At 36.2% G+C, this 18,102-nt stretch overlaps 3 protein-coding genes across 4 annotated transcripts; 1 reads left to right on the forward strand and 2 right to left on the reverse strand.

The window, feature by feature from the left end:
- Positions 1 to 2,800: 2,800 nt before the first annotated feature.
- LOC108193734 (putative late blight resistance protein homolog R1A-10) lies at positions 2,801 to 7,888 on the reverse strand. The gene is made up of 2 exons (XM_017360537.2): positions 5,202 to 7,888; positions 2,801 to 3,961 (listed from the first exon to the last, which is right to left on the reverse strand). The coding sequence occupies exons 1-2, from the start codon at positions 7,461 to 7,463 to the stop codon at positions 3,920 to 3,922; spliced, it is 2,304 nt and encodes a 767-aa protein (XP_017216026.1). The 5' UTR covers positions 7,464 to 7,888; the 3' UTR covers positions 2,801 to 3,919.
- Positions 7,889 to 8,755: 867 nt separating this feature from the next.
- Positions 8,756 to 13,255, reverse strand: LOC108196695 (putative late blight resistance protein homolog R1B-14). Its single transcript, XM_017364098.2, has 2 exons — positions 13,041 to 13,255; positions 8,756 to 11,941 (listed from the first exon to the last, which is right to left on the reverse strand). Exon 2 carries the CDS (start codon positions 11,825 to 11,827, stop codon positions 9,188 to 9,190), a length of 2,640 nt encoding a protein of 879 aa, XP_017219587.1. The 5' UTR covers positions 11,828 to 11,941; positions 13,041 to 13,255; the 3' UTR covers positions 8,756 to 9,187.
- Positions 13,256 to 14,156: 901 nt separating this feature from the next.
- On the forward strand, positions 14,157 to 17,612 carry LOC108195497 (binding partner of ACD11 1). 2 transcript variants are annotated; one of them, XM_064080882.1, is made up of 6 exons: positions 14,157 to 14,287; positions 15,594 to 15,677; positions 15,880 to 15,983; positions 16,056 to 16,131; positions 16,418 to 16,501; positions 16,801 to 17,612. In XM_064080882.1, exons 1-6 carry the CDS (start codon positions 14,282 to 14,284, stop codon positions 17,359 to 17,361), a joined length of 915 nt encoding a protein of 304 aa, XP_063936952.1. In that variant the 5' UTR covers positions 14,157 to 14,281; the 3' UTR covers positions 17,362 to 17,612. The 2 variants fall into 2 exon arrangements, with proteins under 2 accessions (XP_063936952.1, XP_063936953.1); XM_064080883.1 differs by having other exon boundaries at positions 14,163 to 14,287; positions 15,585 to 15,677.
- Positions 17,613 to 18,102: the final 490 nt, after the last annotated feature.

Below are 18,102 nucleotides of genomic sequence, written 5' to 3' on the forward strand. Positions count from 1 at the left end.
TATCCTTGTCGGGGAGCATGTGGAACCTTCTCGAAGGCGCGCCCTGGAAGGCTCTATCTCTGTAGTCTGGCGGGTTGTCCCTGTCGGGGAGTAGAGAAGCGTCCTTGCATTTGGGGTAAGCCTTGGGTGCTCGAGAGTCTACAAGGCCCAAGGCTAGGCCTCATCGTATTGGACCCCTTTCGGGAGGAAGATTCTAGAGGGGGAGGCCCAGCTCGCTTGGGTCTCTTAGGAGAAAGAACTACGTACCGGCTTGATCCCCTATAAATAGGGGTACGTAGGCACATCGTGGGCATAGGTAACTCTTGGGAACGAGAGGCCAGTGAATGGACCCCTAGTTTTCTTCGCGATCTTGAACCCTATGCCTACGATCTCAGCCACATCCAAACATAACCAATCACCACCCCCTATTCCGACGAACAACCGCCGCGACAAATCTTGATTCACGCCGCGAACCTCATCTTTGTTAACCTACCAGTTTTCTCCGTTAACACTAGCTAGCAATGAAAATTAATTTCCTATTTCTGCACTGTAAACATTGTATGATTATAGATCACCCATATAATTATAATTATGCATTGAAGAAATTCCTCACATGTTCTGTTTCCATTACTATTTTTCATCCACATACGTGACTGAACAAGCGAATTTTGCGGAACTTCATATTAATTTAAGAAATCATATATAATCTTCTCTCTGTCCCAAAATAAGAGTCATTTTGACTTTTTATGTTTGAGTAACTTGCTAGAATGCAAAATCATCTCAAGTTTTCTGCGGGCTAGACTTGGCAAGAAATAATAACATCATCACAGCAAGACTGTGTTATAAGACCTGTGCACCGGCTCCAATATGGCAAATGAATCATGGAAGGTCTTCCTTTTTTCAACTTCTAAGTCCAGCATATAGCTTGACGAAGCAACCAGAGAGGTAAAAACAACTGACAGAACACACATTGATATCTCTTTCAACTCTACATGAGAGAGATCAGCAACAGAGAGCTTCACAACGATTGAACGGTAAAAACCAAATCAGTTCAAGGAATGTAAAGAGTGAGTGAGTATTATGCTTAAGGACATTGGTTCCACAAATATTTTCATTAAGCACACTGAAATTTGCGTACATTGGAGAACAGTAAAACACTATTCCTGGAAAATTGATACCTTCAACATATCCTTTCCTTTGTTCATCTGATCTTTTTTAATCTTATGTGCAGATTCCACAACAGCCAGGTTGCAATTTTTTATCTCAATCATTTCCAAACTGTATATATCTCCTATACTAATTGGAATCTACTCGAGTTGCTCACATTCACCCAGCTTTAAGTGTTGAAGATTTGGAAATTGTTCGTTGTAGGCAGTCCATTGTACAATTTTTATGAACTTTAATGACAAATGTTTGAGTCGGGGGAACCCGCCATCACTTGTTTCCCATTTTTCTCCATCGAAGGCCTTATACTTCAATCTGAGAACTTCAAGATTGGTAAGCATTCCAATGCTCTGCATTCCGTCCCATTTCAATTTAGTACCTACTAGTGTCAGCTTCTTTAGTGTTAATGGAAACATTATTGGATTGGATAACTAATACTCCCTCCATCCCATTTTAAGTGTCCACTTTGCAAATTTCACACATCTTAAAAAACAATTAATGTAATGTTTTTATCATTATCTTCACACACCAATTCACCTTGGTTTTTATAAATATTAATTATGTATAGCATCACTCCTACTTAAATTATTGTGCATTTGACCTTTCTCCACTTCAAATTATACTATACATTCATATTTCCTACATTAATGCATTAATGAATTTAGGAGGGGCTTGTTGGTTGTATTTAAGAGCATCTCCAAGAGACTCTTCATTTAGGCTCCTAACTTGAGATTTGAGGAGGGAGAGGAAAATTGTTGCTCCAAGAGACTCTTAAGTGGCTCTTAAATCACTAAGAGCCTCTTGTTTCTCTCTTCTCTCTTCTCAAAGTTAAGAGCCACCACATGGCTCCTAACTTATTTTTTCATAATAAAAAAATCCTTCCCTCCAATTCACCTCCATCTTTCCCTCTCTTTTTGTTATAGTGGAGCCCAATATATGAATAAAATATGAAATAGAGAAGAGATGTAGAGAGTATTGTTGGAGTTTACACTCTTAACTTTGTCCTATACTACTAAGAGCCACATTTTTTATATTATATTTAGGAGCCAACAAAGAGGCTCTTGGAGATGCTCAATACTATATTGGAACTAGTAACAAATTGCATGGGTCAAAGAATATGACACATATTTTGGGATTTTTTTTTTTGGCAAAGTGGACACTTAAAATGGGATGGAAGGAGTAATATGGTAACGTGTTACCATGAAAGATTTGCAAACTCAAACTTTCTAAATATGGAACTTGGCAAAATAGAAATCGTCAACGTTGTGCAGTATAGAAACGTAGTATGATGGATATATAGCTTTCTTAGATTTGGAGCAACTTTCAAGATTTCCTCGCAATCCACAAATGAAAATGGTAGAGAAAGAGTTTGTAAATGTGAAAGAGTTTGCAAGTTATCTAGCTGAGGTCTATTATAATAATGTCCTTTTAGGTGAAGATGTCTCAACCTATACAGCTCTAATATTCCATGCGGTAGGTAAGTACTATCCATGTTCTCGCACTGTATGATAAGGGTTTCTAGAGGTTCATGTCTACGTAATGATATGGTCATAATAGGTGAACTCGAATCGCCAGCTGAATCATGATTATGGCCCTCAATGCAAAGTGCAACATACCTTAATTCTAATAGAAATTCAATAACAGCAGGAACGTTGAATAGTTCAATACTAGATAAGTCCATCATCCTGAGAAATTTGAATACTCTGAGAACATCGAAAGGATAGCAGTTCTTGTACCTTACTTCGGCAGAAAAATTCTTCGGTCTATTGTAGACTAATATTGTTTTAACATTTGGGTACAAACTCTTTCTATATATGTATTTGATCCTGATAAGTGCTCTAGGAAGGATAAAGGAGAGTCTTTCCCTTAGGTGTCTGTGGACTTTTGAGATGAAAGTACCTTGTCAGTTGCCTAATGAAAATATCCCCATCAACGTCTGGAGAATAGAGCCTCTGTACTAGACATATGGGAGGAGCTTCTGCTTCAGAAACAGAATGCTGGTAAAAAGAATTATATTTGTAAAATATTGGAATCTGCTGCAGAAATTTTACTTCATCTGCATTTTTTAATACACAAATCACGCAGAGCATCATGAAACAATACACGATTTAATTCCACCAATTGATCCTCTCTTGGAAACTTTTACCAGACTTCTGTGATTAGATCCTTCTAGTACTGTGCTGCTACTCCTCCACATTGTTTCCCTCGTCCGCCAAGTTGTTTTCTACTGTTTGGATTTTAATGAAACCCTCAGCCACCCATAACAAAATTAACTTCCACGCTGGTATTTCATGATCCTCCAGGAATGCTGCAAAGTAGAGAAGCATGGTTTCAGGTAATCTGGCAAATGATTGTAACTCAAGAGTAGGGTGTCCATGTACCGCTTTGGAGCATTACTAGCGATAGAATTCATATCTTGGGCCACCTGACTCCACCAGTGTGTTGTCTTGGCATTTGCCAGAATTCCAGCAATCATTACAACTGAAAGTGGTATCCCTGACACTTTTTAGCTATCTTTTTTCCGATCTCAACCAATGATGATGGAAAACTTTCATTAAGAAACACCTTGTATAGTAAATCCCAACTTTCTTTTTCACTTAAGAAACACAATGGATACTGGTAGCAGCCAGGTTTAGCCGGTAGAGGCACACTTATCTACTTAAAACATGATCATCTGGAAAACACAACATCAAATCGTTCCAATCTTTACTATCCCATATGTCATCCAATACAACGAGATATCTCTGACCGCTTAGCCTCCTTTTCAGCGTTAAACTCAACTCCATATCATCGCTATCTTCGTTACCAGCATCAAAACCTGATTTTTAAGATGCCAAGTATGAGATCTCTATTTATAGGCTCCTGCGTAACAGTTTGATTTCATCACTATAATATTATTTTCTGTCGTAAAAGCAGTTTTCAGAAGAAAAAAAAAAGTGAGTTTTGTCTTTCCAGAATATAGATAACTAATAAAAAAGTTCTAACAGATATATACTAGTATCTCTCTAAAAACACTCCCATATTATTTGGGGGCCTTCATCGGCTTTCATCCATCAAAAATCCCAATCCTTTCTTCTCTTTATTATTCTTAACATCTTTTGCTCTTTCTTTAATAAGTTCTCAATTTATTTGAGTTTTATTTAGTCTTCTTGTCATAATTTGGATTTTTTGTTTTTCATCGTGTTTGAGATTTATGATATTGATTTTTATGATGCATCACATTCAAAATAATAGTTGGAGTATTGCACGTACATATTTCTTAAAAAACCGATTCGAAGAAGGAAGAATTTAACAGTGATAATTGGAGTATTATGTTATCGATTATATGTGTAGATGCCATGTAATTTTTTCTATTGAATTATTTTTTCTTTTCAAAGAAAGAAGAAAAAGGTTTTAAAATACAACAACATGCATTATGTTGTTTCCTGAAAATTTAAAAACAGAAAATAATTCATAATCTTAATAGATTTAACCAGTGGAGCAATCTTTTAAAGTACACATGCATCAAAATAATCCCAGTATCATGCTCATTCATTCATGTTAACATAATCTAGGTTGCTATGAGACAGGATCCTAGCTGGGACAAGTTTAGTGCAGACATAATATTGCAGATATGCTTTCAGCAATGAGGCAGCGGATCTAGTTAATATGACATACTTCAATGGATATTACTAAAGAAATCCTAATGGATCTAGGATCACACAGGAGGTGCAATGGTGAAATATGTTTTATTGTTTTTTACACAGGTAACAAGTGCAGACCGTAATGACTGTTCTGTTCTTTCTTTTAGCCTTCCTCAAGGCTACCTGCTACCATACTTGATGAAGCAGCTAATAAGATACAAACTTCCAAGAAAACACACACTAATTTCACTTTCAAGTCTACATAAGATAGATCAGTGTCAAAGAACTTCACAACTATTAAATGGTAAAAATGAAAGCAGTTTAAAGAACATCAACCATGATAAAGCATTGTGCTTACCTTATTTGAAACACACATCTGTTAAAAAAAGAGTACTAACCTATATTCACAAACCTTTACTCTTGGAAAATTGATACCTTTAGCAGATCGTTCCCTTTGTTCATTTGGTCTTTTTTGATTCTATGTGCAGATTTCACAACAGCCGGGTTGCAATTTCTGATCTCAATCATATCCAAGGTGTATATATCTCCAATAGCGATTGGGATTTCCTCGAGTTTCACACATTCATCCAACTTCAAATGCTGAAGGTTTGGAAATTGATCACTGTAGGCACTCCATTTCACGATTCTCATGAACTTGAATGACAAATGTTTGAGCCTGCAGAACCCGCCATCATGTGTTTCCCAGTGTTCTCCACGGAATGCCTGGTACTGTAATTTGAGAACTTCGAGATTGGGAAGCATCCCGATTTTTTTCATTTCATCCCATTTCAGAAAGGTGCATACCAGTGTAAGTTTCTTTAGTGTTATTGGAAACATACTTGGACTGGATAACTCCCTAAATACTAGCTCGTCAGAGGAACTCCGACCTAAATTGTTTCGCAAACTCAAACTTTCGAGATATTGTAACTTGGCAAGATTAGGAATCGTCAATGATCTCCAGGATAGATATAGATCTTTACTCAAAGTCAGCTTTCGTACATTCGGAGTAACTCCCAAGATTTTCTCAACATCAGCAAGCGAAATTGGGAGCGAAAGAGTTTGGAGACTTGAAAGAGTTTCTAAGTCATCTAGTTGAGTTATGCAACGAAAGTTTCCTTTTAAGATAAGGTGTCTCAGCTTGTAACACTCTAATAGTCCATCAGGTAGAACAGATTTATATTGACTACGCACAATGAAAGTTTCTAGATGTTTGAGTTTGCGTAATGATGTGCCACCAAAACAGGCCTCAATGCAAAGTGCAAGATACCTTAACTGTTGTAGAGATTCGATGGCCATGGGAATTCTATCTATACCGATACTAGAAATGTCCATAACTCTGAGACACTTGAATACTAGGAGAATGTTTAAATTATAGCTATTTATATACATTACTTTTACATAAGACTTACCCGATCCATTGTAGGCCAATATTGTTTGGACATTTGGGGTATCTTTAGGGAAGCAGAAGTTCCCCTGTGGTGGCGAGAAGAATCCCTCCGTATAATTTTCTCGTGAGTAAAGTCTCTGTACCAGAAATGCTTTCGGAGTTTCCACTATAGAATGAAAATATTCAGAGATATTTGGAATATGGTGCATAAAATTCTCCTCGTCTGCTTTTCTAATACACAAATCACGCAAGGCATCATGAACAATACACGATTTGATTCCACCATTTGACCTCCTTTTGGAAATTATTATTAGACTTCTGCTAATTAGATCCTTCAAGTAGTGTGCTGCTACTTCCTCCAACATGTTCCTCTCATCCTCCGAGTTGTATTCAGTTGTTTGAATTTTGACGAATCCCTCCGCCACCCATAACAGAATTAACTTCCAAGCTGGTATTTCATAGTCCTCCGGGAATGCTGTAAAGTAGAGAAAACAGGGCTTCAAGTGATCTGGCAAATGATTGTAACTCAATACTAGTGTGTCCATGTACTGCTCAGGGGCAGTACTGGCGATAGAGTTCATATCTTGGGCCACCTGACTCCACCATTGCGCTGTTCTGTCATTTGCAAGAACTCCAGCTATCACTACAATCGAAAGTGGGAGTCCGTGACACTTGCTAGCTATCTGTTTTCCGATCTCAACCAACGATGATGGACAAGCTTCATCAAGAAACACCTTGTATCGAAGTAAATCCCAACTTTCTTTTTCATTCAAGAAACGCAAAGGATGCTGGTAGCACCCAGATTGAACCTGTAGAGGCACATCTGCAAGTCGAGTTGTGAATACTATTCTACTTCCCACGTTGTCATCAGGAAAACACAACATCAAATCGTTCCAATCTTTACTATCCCAGATGTCATCCAATACAACAAGATATCTCTGACCACTTAGCCTCCGTTTCAGCATTAAACTCAACTCCATATCATCGCTATCTTCAGTACCAGCATTAAAACCTGATTTCAATATGCCAAGTACGAGATCTCTCTTTTTAGGCTGCTGTGTAACAGTTGTCCAGGCACGGACATAGAAATGATAGACTACCGAAGGTTCATCAAAGACTTTTTTAACCAAAGTAGTCTTACCAAGTCCAGCCATGCCAACAACTGAGATAAACTGGAGCTGCTTTTTCCCTCCCAAGAGTTGCTCAACCAGTCTTCTTGCATCATCCTCAAAACCAACCACAGCTTGTATCCCTGACCCTGAGTCATGTTGGCTCCTCACTTTCTGAAAACTGCTACTAGAGGGTTCCATTTGTAGGCTAATTTCAGATGAAAATTATCCTTGGTACTTGAGATCTGAAAAATTATTTGATAATTTAGCCTTGGTACTTGAGATCTGAAAATTTTCTGATTGACTTGCTTGACTTGATTGTTCTTCGTCTCTCTCTAAAAGGTGCATATACGTTCAACTTCCAAAAAAAATACTCCCTCCATCCCATTTTAAGTGTCCACTTTGCAAATTTCACACATCTTAAGAAACAATTAATGTAATATTTTTATCATTATCTTCACACACCTATTCACCTTGGTTTTTATAAATATTAATTACCTATAGCATCACTTCTACTATGTATTTGACATTTCTTCATATTGGAACAAGTTGGTTGTATTTAATACCATATTGGAACTAGTAAAAAATGCATGGGTTAAAGAGTATGACACATATTTTGGGAATTTTTTTTTTGGCAAAGTAGACACTTAAAATGGGATGGAGGGAGTATTATTATATATTATACTTTAACCATTAAAAAAATCAAAGTGACAGAACTATAAAGTATTTAAAAATGGAGTGAACTCTGAATGGAGACAAAAAAATAGAGATCAGAAATTTGAATCGGTGATTATAAAATGAGCAGCATGTGGATTCATAGTAAGAGTTGGTGAAAGTAAATCTATCACAACAATCAGAGTTCATATGCGCATTCAGCTGTTCAAGTTAATAAGTTTTTTTTAAAATGCGCTCCGATTTTCATTTAAGATGCTCCGATTTTCATTTAAGATGAGACTATATGAATTCAATTTCATATCAACTTTTATCTAAGTAAAATCATTTGCAGCAAAAGTTTGCTTTATACAAGTTGCCCATAACTCATGCTTATGGTAGCTAACCTGATTTAGTACTCTTATTACGTATGCTCCGTGTTAAACGACCGGTTCTTCTGAAACCTTAACCTCAAGGTACTTAGGAAAGTCTTTTTATGAGAATCATTATATTGTAATACTGTGCATCACTCGAAACTCCATTTTACGCAGGAAGTCGAACTCGTGTCTTTCGCTAAAGTTCTGATGATATCATGTTAAGTGACCAGTTCTAAAATCACAAGGTATTAGGGAAAAGTATTTTATCAGGATTATTATAACACTCTGCAAGATGGATGTTAATAGAAAATAATTATACTCAACGGTATTTTCACCTTTGCATTCGGCTGCGACGTGATAAATAGGAAGGTCATTTCATTTTTCACGAAAATTTTGTAAATATCTGATAATACAGTCATCTTCTTGAAGGTACACTTGACTTGTGGTAACAAAGAACAAAACAGATAAAGGCAGAAAACATATACTCCTATATAACAGAATAGATGACACAAATAGCTGTATCAAAAAGAATAAAGGAGTCTTCGCACAAGTAAGAAGATACGAATACATAGCATCAGAAATGCTACCAAGTCAAGGATATAGCAGAGCTGAAACACACCAACAAGAAGTGTAGATAATAAAGGAGTCATCACACAAGTAGACAGATGAAAGTGAAAAAGTGACTCATATGCTCTTAAGGAACTGGAATGCTGATTTTCCTTATTTATGGTGGTCTCTCCGCCATCAAGCCAAACGAAGCAGTGTATAACAAAATGTGTCTTGAGCAAGTGCACATAATAAAAAACGCCTGTGGCAACATGTAAGCAGAAACATGTTTACTCACCAGTCAGTCATACAAGTGCAGACAGATTTTATTGGTGAGAAGTTGTGCTCCGCTTAGCGACCAGGTGGATATACAAGCAACTTAAACCCATCATTCATCATACTATGTTGCTGTTGCTGAATTAACCTGGCAGAGTCTGCAGCAGAAAGTGTGGGCCAATACAATTCCAGCATTTTTAGTGCAGATACCCCACCTAGACCATAAGGGACTGATCGTAAATTTTCACAATGTTTGAGAACAACACGTTCAAGCCTAGGAAAGTGATGAGAGGAAGCATCCCACTGCACCAAATCTGTTCTACCAATTTGTAAGACTCTCAAGAGACCAAAACCTCCATCAAGAGGTTCCCAATGTGGTCCCATGAAAGCCTTTTCTTTCAGTTTCAGTATCTCAAGGTATGGCAGCATACCTATAATTGACATGTTTTTCCAATCCAACAAGGTGTCAGAGAAAGTTAATTTCTTCAAATTTGGTGGAAATTTGTAGCTTTGAGGAAGTCGTTTGAGGTTAGCCTGAAAAGGTGAAAGAGGGAATGCATCATTCAGTAACTTCAAAGTTTCAAGGCTACCTAATTGGGCAAAATTGTCGAACATACTAGACCCTCCTTTTTCTTCCATAAGTGTGAGTAGCTTCCCACGAATTCCTAATTTCTTAAGATTGGGGGTTCTTGCTAATATGTTTTCCGTACAACTGTCGGGAGAAATAGTAGAAATCGTTTGCATATTTCTCCTTACGAATGGATCTGCATATTGTTTACGGGTTTTCGCAGGAGGGCCATGTAAACGACTGGACCCACTTGTATGGAGATGCCTGAACTGTGACATTTTCCATATATCCACTTCAATGTCCAATTCTCGCTCCGTGGTTTCAACAATGAGAGTTTGTAGATTCCAAAGCTTGGAGATGGATTCTGGAAGAACTTTAAAATTGCCATAGATGGCTACATACCTCAGATGAAATAGCTGGACAATATCACTCGGAAAACGATAAAGATAAATGGACCTCACATCTAACACACGAACCAACTTAAAGGCTTCATGGATGAATGACGTATTTGCTCTGGGTAATTCGACTTCTTCTATCGCAAAACACAAGAAAGAACGAACATGTGCATTAGAAGGCTTTGAACGAATATAGTCCAGAACATGCGAGTGAATACAAAGGCGTCGATCGTTAATCGGACCCATAGGTGCATCCTGAAAATTGCGTTCAATTACCTTCAGAAACTTTTCTTCTTTAGCTTCCCTCAAGCACAAGTCACGCAACATATCATGAATTCTACATGATTTCAACCGACCATTTGTTCTCTTTTCTGCTACTAATATCAGATTTCTCTCAACAAGATCCTCCAAGTATTCTTCTGCTACATCTTCCAAACATTCCTGCCCTGTTTGCTGTATGAATCCTTCAGCAACCCATAATCTGAGCAATTTCCATACAGGTATTGCAGAGTCTTCAGGAAATACCCCAAAATATATGAAACAAATCTTTAAGTGATCGGGCAAGTGGTGGTAACTTAGTGCCAGAACATCCAAGCATTGCTTGGGGTCTCTGGCAACATAAGTACTGACTTTATCAGCTACTTTCTTCCACCAATCACGTGTCTTGTCTTTCTTTGACAGAAGACCAGCAACTACCACAATTGCAAGAGGTAGACCACCACATTTTAATGAAATTTGATTTCCCAGGTCCCCCAGCTCTGAAGGACAGCTTCCTTTACCGAAAACCTTCTTTTGTAGGAGTTCCCAGCTCTCGTCAGTAGTCAGAAAACGCAAAGGATGAGGTAGATTTACAGGGTTAGCATGAATAGCTACATCTGTGTTTCTACTAGTTAGCAATATCCTACTTCCACAATTCCTGTTTGGAAAAGCCACTTTAAGATCATCCCATGTTTCTATCTTCCAGACATCATCAATCACTATGAGATATTTACCAGTAGACAGATACTCGTGTAACATATCAGCCAAATGTTCATCACTCATTTTATGCATTTCATCTTTGAGTTGTTTAAGAGAACCTAATAATGCAAGAAACACTTCCTTTCTACTGTAATCTTGAGACACATAAACCCATGCACGAATAAAGAAGTGATACTCAATAGAGCGATCTGTATATATCTTTTTGGCAAGAGTTGTCTTCCCAAGGCCACCCATGCCAACAACAGAAATCACTTCAAGCTGTTCCGATCCAGTAGTAAGTCGATTAACTACTGTTTTTGCCTCCTCATCAAAACCTACTACATTATCTTCCTCCACCACAGGAACCCTTTTATGTGGCAAGCGCTTAGTGGATGACCCTCCACCTTTCAGAATTTCAATACCAAACTTCTTTGCATCATATATATCCTTAATTCTTACTTTTATGGATTCAATCTGTCTTGCAACACTTTTATAATCAAAGGCATGAACGAACCTGCTTAACCTGTTTCTTGACCTTTGCAAAGCTGCAGTAGCCACAAATGTATCAATGATGTCTTCAGTTTCATACGCTACGTCCCTGATTTGTCTGACAATTTCTCTTACAACTTCATACTGACTTCGCTTCTCCTTGGAATCTCTTAAGAATGCATTCATCAGACTAAGCTCCCTGTGAAGAGATTCCACCTGTTCCTTTACTCCAGAAATCAATTCAACATGATAAAGTAACAGCTGCTTAAGATTCTCCAAGAGAAATTCTACTACAGCATCAGCCATCTCTCCTTATATATTGTTATTGTTAATCTGTGCTATGGTTTTCAATACTATAAGCTTGTGTGACTGACAAAGATGACAGCGGGATGGTATTGCTCATTATTTTCCTATGTGCACCTGCAAATCCCTTTAACAAGTCGGTAAAAGTCTCCTTTGAAATTTGAATAATTAATTTTAAAGCATATCAAATACTTTTGGAAACATAGCTAGTCTAGCTAGAGAATTCTCACTCAGAGCAAGCCATCTATGTATCTTGTTATGCATTATAATATCATTGCTATTCCAAATCAAACAACATACAACAAAATAATTAAAACATATTCCATTTCCATAACAACAAAGTGTCTCTACTCCCTAGTCCCACTACTGCTTCTGGCTGTCTTTCGAAAAAGAAGCATATTAGTTAAAACATTGTAATATATGCTGGGGCTTAACTAAAAAATTATACAGACCAGATACCAGAGTATAGCAGATTGTGGTTAGGTTTAAGTGTGTTCGAACCCAAGTGAACTTAAGTACGATATCTGAGCACCAAGAATTCAACTAATTTTACTCCAATTCTTATTCCATATCATTTAGTTTTAGAGTCTGTTTGTCTGGCCTTTTATGCCCGGGGTTTGAGCCATTTTGACTTAATCTGAAAATTGTCTATTAGTTTAATAAGTCAGAATCGGCTTAAAGTTAGATATAAGCCAGAAACTAACTTGAAGCCAGAAGTTGTAGAATGTGCTTTATAAATCAACTTATTTTATTTTTATGATTTTTTTAATAAAAATCACTTTCAACACTAAAATAAATAAACTATCAATTTAATTTATTTTTTTAACTTTTTAATAATTCATAAGCAATCTATAACGTAAATTTACCCAAGGAGACAATTTCAGCTGAGCAATTAAATTTAAGTCATAATTTTAAGTGTTGCCCAAAGGGGCTCTTAATCTATACAAAGCGATTCCGAGGACTAGCTAAAATGAAATACACTATCAAGATCAAAGTCTGTATTCCTTTCTCGCTTCACCAAACAATAATCAACAGAATTGTGCAAAATGATCAAGTCCTTTAGCTAATAAACACTTAATGAGCTTAAGCGATTAAATCCATCATAACAAGATTACAACATCACAAACAGATGAACATAGTAAAGAATTATGTTGCTGAAGTACATAAGCTAGCAAAATATATGATGGTTGTAAAGCAAGCAAATAGAGAAACATACCAGAAACAATGCAGAAATGGATTGTATGAGCAAAGAGCTGAAGAATTGAGAGTGAAATGAATTGCTATGTGGGAAGTGTTCGTAAAGTGAAAGATGAGAAGCGAAGAAACATGAAGTCAAGTCAACTGCGCTCTCTTCACTTACCAAACCCAAAGGAGCTTAAACAGTAACATCTGGCCAGAGTGCCAAATTCATTTCTTTTTACTTATTAACGTCATCCGTCAAAAAAAAAAAAAAAAATACTTATTAACGTCTCTCTCCTTTTATTTTTCTACAATATTTTTGTATTAGTTGGCAGTTGGCAACTTGAAGATGCCTATAAATATATTGTCATAATTTATTTTTAAAAATTATATAAAAAATCAAAATATTAAACATTTATTCAAAAAAATGTTAAACAAATTTATCAAATTATATTTTAAGAGAGTATTAAAATACGTGTCGAACTCTCTTAAACAATTGTGAGGATTAAGAGAGTATATTCGAGAGAAGTTTTAGAACTTTTTTTGCGCTAAAATCGATTTTCGTAATTATTAAGTGATAGCCCACCATATCTACTTAAACAAAACAACCCACGAAGCAAAGCCAAACCAGAACTCTAAAAGTCGGCGATTAATCGCCGATTAATCGTTATTTGGACGGGTTCCATCTTGATTAAGTGTTAATCGGATCAAAATCATTTTTTGAAAAAATCAGTCAAAAATCGGTAAAATGTCGGTCAATTTTAAAAACTAATTTTTTAAAAATTTTTTAAAATTTGAATTTTAATATTTAATTTAACTAAAAATTAAAAAGATATAATACTTTTTGTGATAACTTAAAAATACATATATAATTTTGCTTACAATACTGGCTTATGCTATGCATATAATTGGTAATATTTTTATGATATATAAATTGTTACTCTATATGATAGCTTTGAATCCATTTCATTCTTTCTCTCGAGAAAATAATCACCATATTTTGGTTTACTTAATCGATTGAATATTAAATATTCAGAAATTTTCTTTAAAACAATTAAATAATTTGTATTTGAACAAATTCAAAGTATGTAAGATGAGACGCGGAAAAAGAAGAATCGTGTGGGCGCGCTAATTTCCCGCTAACATCCTTCAACGTGTCATCACTTGCTCATTCTCATTTTTTTCACTTTCAACTCCACATCTCTCTCTCTCCCTCACTTATCTCTCTCTCTCTCTCTCTCTCTGAATCTCTCTGTCTCTCTCGCCAACTCTCTCTCGATGTCGGTACGTCTCTCTCCATCTCTCTCATTACTAAAGCTCTCGCTAAAAAAAAAGGTCTCTCTCACTCATTCACGATCTCCATGCATGTATATAACTGTACACTTCTCTCACTGTGATTCGTAATTTGCTTATTGCGAAGAATAAGATTATGTATGTGTGTGTTGTATCATTAATAGGTGTTACTTTTTAGCTGTTTTGATGTTTTAGTAGTTATTAGTTCAATTATGTTACTGATTGATTTGCAATTTCGAGAGATGAGCGTTGTCTGATTATTCGGCATTTTTCTAGGGTTTTTACTTTGTTTGATATTCTTGTTGCTTTTGTGAGATCATTTCGATGAATTTATCGGAATACAGTCGAAGTAGATTACTAGGAGTCTCAGATCGTTTGCTATTATTACGGATGTTGAATCGAGAGAGTTGTCGTGATTTAGTTTGCGTGGATAGCTGAAATGAGTGTCTATATGAATGGAGAGAGAGAGAGAGAGAGAGAGAGAAAGATCTTAAAATCCGTGGTAGATCCATCAAGATTCATGATTCGAGTAACTCATTATAATGCAGGTTGTTTATTTATCATCTGCGTGTGTAGTTACTTAGGTAATCTTTAATTAGGTAATGTTAAGGCTGTCAACTAGATTCGTCACCATTCAGCCGAGTAATTAACTTGATGAAATAAGTGCGATATCTAGTCAGTTAGGAAATTTTAGATTGCATATTGTAGAGACTGTCAACTCGAGTGACTTGTCATAATTCATTGAAGTAACTCGCTGATAAGACTTGTCATGATTCATTGAAGTAACTTGCTGAAAAGATTGCAGGTTGTTTATTGTGAAATTTAACATAGGTATTATGAAGACTGTCATCTCGAGAGGTTTGTCATGATTCGGTCAACTAACTTGTTAATAAAACCTAGGTTATTTTTTGTTTCATGTGTGTGTATGATTTAAATTGAGGAGTAGAAGTGCAAAAAATGACTTTAAACATTAGGCAGGCCACAGGTATCCTTGATTTATTGGATAATGCTATTCTGGATTCAGGATCATGACCAGAATTACGTTGATGTTGGTTATATTTCTGTTTTCATTTTTCAATATAAGTTACGGACCTTGATGTCTCTATTTCAAATTTCCAATTGTGCGGCATGAGCTGATGAGCTAAACTGCACAATTGAATCATTGGCATGACTTGCCAGTCGATATGTTTATCATATATTCTTATGTGTTTCAGCTTCTATATTACTTACTAGTAAGTGTGGTTTACTTTATTTTTTGATCATGTATAATCTAATACTTTGAAGTCAGTATCTTCAGGTCCCAATGAGCCACCAGGATATGATAAACGGAGTGGGTGTACTGCCCGTGAGCACCCCAAACTGGACAATCAATGTTTCAGACGTGAGTAAACAACTTTAGTTTAATAGTTTTAAGTAATGAGAATAACATTGAGCTTTGACTTATGAATTATTCGTCAGCAAAATCTTTGCTTTTAGGTTGAGCTGAATAGGTTTTGCATTAATAAAACGAAAATTATGTTAAACTTTCTATTGATTAAGTTTTGATACATGTCTCACCTCTTTCTTACTCCGACTTGAAACAGATAAGGACAGTTAAAGTCAGTAATGTTTCGTTATCTGCTACGAAGAAGCATATCAGTGATTTCTTCTCGTTTTCTGGTGATATTCAGTTTATTGAATTTCGAAGGTTTGTTTTTTTTGCTTACCTTGTACTTTATATCCTGAATGTCTTTTTAAGACATTGGTGTTATTTCTGTAGGGAAACTGAAATAACTACACTTGTTTATGTCACATTCAAGGAAGCACAGGGTGCAGATACTGCAATTCTTATGTCGGTATGCTATATTTACCTCTTATACACTTCTCATCAAGTAGAATTCTTGTTTGAAGTAATTTATAATGTACAGCTTCACTCTATATTGGATAACAAAAGAATAAGATGTAAAATTTGAACAAATGTCAAACAGCTTTGGTTTGAGCTACGTAAAACTGGCATCAATCAGCTATATATAGATCTTGTATTTATAACTCTTACAGATTTCCGCAAGGTTTTTTTTATCTGTATTATATTTCAAGCCATTGGTATCTAAAAGTGTTGTGCTCCACGACATAACTCATTAGGGAGCTACCATTGTTGATCGTCCAGTCTCCATAACCCCTGCCGAGAACTACCAACTGCCTCCATATGTTCCTTTGCTGACTATGGTATGTTTGTTATCCATCTCTATAAAATAATAACTTTTTCCATTGATTTTATGTTATTTTGGAGAAGTGCAACTTCTATCACTTGTGCGTTGACCAAGAGAGGAGTTCTGTTACAGCGCCAAGAGCATATGCTTGGCATACTAACAAATTTTAAAGCTTATTCTTAATAGGCTGTGAAACTCTCTCTACACATCATTACACTTGCAATGATAATAAATAAACAAATGAATCTCAACTGAAGCTCAAGATTACATGTCATTTATACCTGGATTTGAGAATTCCCTCCCCCTTTCATATAGGAGAAGAAGACTACTGATAGTGATTCAGCTTTTCATAAGACTGAAGATGTGGTGAGCACCATGCTTGCCTTGGGATTCATCTTGGGAAAAGACACCCTGAGCAGAGCAAAAACATTTGATGAAAAGCACAAGTTGACATCACATGCCTCAGCCACTATAGCTTCCATTGATCGCAAGATCGGCCTGATCAAGATGTTAAGCACTGGGACAGCTGCTTTGAATGGAAAAGTGAGAGAAATAGATGAGTGGTTCCAACTGTCTGATATGACAAAACAAGCACTTTTGGCTGCTGAACACACAGCTAGCAGTGCTGGTTCTGCCATCATGAGAAATCGCTATGTTTCTACAGGGGCTTCATGGGTTTCAAGCGCTTTAAGTATGTTTGCAAAGGCAGCTGAGGATGTAAGCTTGATGACTAAAGACAAGGTTGAAAAGGCTGATGAGGAAAAGAAAGAGACGCTTTACAGAGAGCCAACTGTGGTGAATGACTATGCACGGTTCCATCTTGACAAGTCTTCCACTGCGGAGCTTACTGTGGTGTCTGTTCATACCACTATCTGATAGACTAAGCTAGGAAAATAGGAAATATTTCAGTTCTGTTATTCACGTAATGAATTTTTTGATTTTTTCCCACTATGTTTTACGTTTTCCACTAAAAATTTACTTGAACCTGATGCTGTTGTATGTAATACGAATATTGTAACTTGTTTCAGAGACATCAGTTGCATTGTGATAAAGATGTACGAACTTGGTACACTTCTTTCTGTTGTTCCTTTAAATGAGGTTTACGAGTGATATTTATAGTATTAATTCAGTGTGTAACCATTAAGCTTAAGGCATAATCTTCAGTATTGAATGATTAATGCTGGAATATGCTGGCCGATTATACTACTTTAACTAAACTGTTTTTTATTTCCTTGCCAATTCAGTTTAACTGTCTTGTAGTATGAAATCATTAAATGTTAATCCCTTGCCAATTCAATTAACTGTCTTGTAGTGGAGTCATTAAATGCTAATCCCAAAATTTGCATATTAGCTCAGTTGTGTAAATACAAATTTAAACAGTTAAGTAACCCCTCCCTTTGTTAAGTATCATGTTAAGTAATTAGTCCATCTAAAATCTTAGGTGCGGGTGGAATGCTTAAGAATTTATATTACTAAAAGCATGGTCTCCATTTGCTGAGAAGACTGCAGTCTGCAGCCACTATAATTTTCCCTTATATATACCATATATTCATGTATTGATATATAGCCAATCATGTAGAGAATGTGCTGAATCTTCAAGTATATAGAAAGAACAGA

This window comes from Daucus carota, chromosome 7, assembly GCF_001625215.2.
Source record: "Daucus carota subsp. sativus chromosome 7, DH1 v3.0, whole genome shotgun sequence".
Taxonomy (NCBI): domain Eukaryota; kingdom Viridiplantae; phylum Streptophyta; class Magnoliopsida; order Apiales; family Apiaceae; genus Daucus; species Daucus carota.

What these genes read in the sequence shown, in the direction of transcription:
- LOC108196695 (XM_017364098.2), bottom strand. Translation starts at nt 11,827, where the DNA reads ATGGCTGATGCTGTAGTAGAATTTCTCTTGGAGAATCTTAAGCAGCTG.
- LOC108193734 (XM_017360537.2), bottom strand. Translation starts at nt 7,463, where the DNA reads ATGGAACCCTCTAGTAGCAGTTTTCAGAAAGTGAGGAGCCAACATGAC. An exon ending in AAGGGAACGATCTGCTAAAG is followed by an intron (nt 3,962 to 5,201) that starts GTATCAATTTTC and finishes CTTAAAAATCAG; the next exon opens with GTTTTGATGCTGGTAACGAA.
- LOC108195497 (XM_064080883.1), top strand. An exon ending in GGACAATCAATGTTTCAGAC is followed by an intron (nt 15,678 to 15,879) that starts GTGAGTAAACAA and finishes GACTTGAAACAG; the next exon opens with ATAAGGACAGTTAAAGTCAG. An exon ending in ATGTTCCTTTGCTGACTATG is followed by an intron (nt 16,502 to 16,800) that starts GTATGTTTGTTA and finishes CCTTTCATATAG; the next exon opens with GAGAAGAAGACTACTGATAG.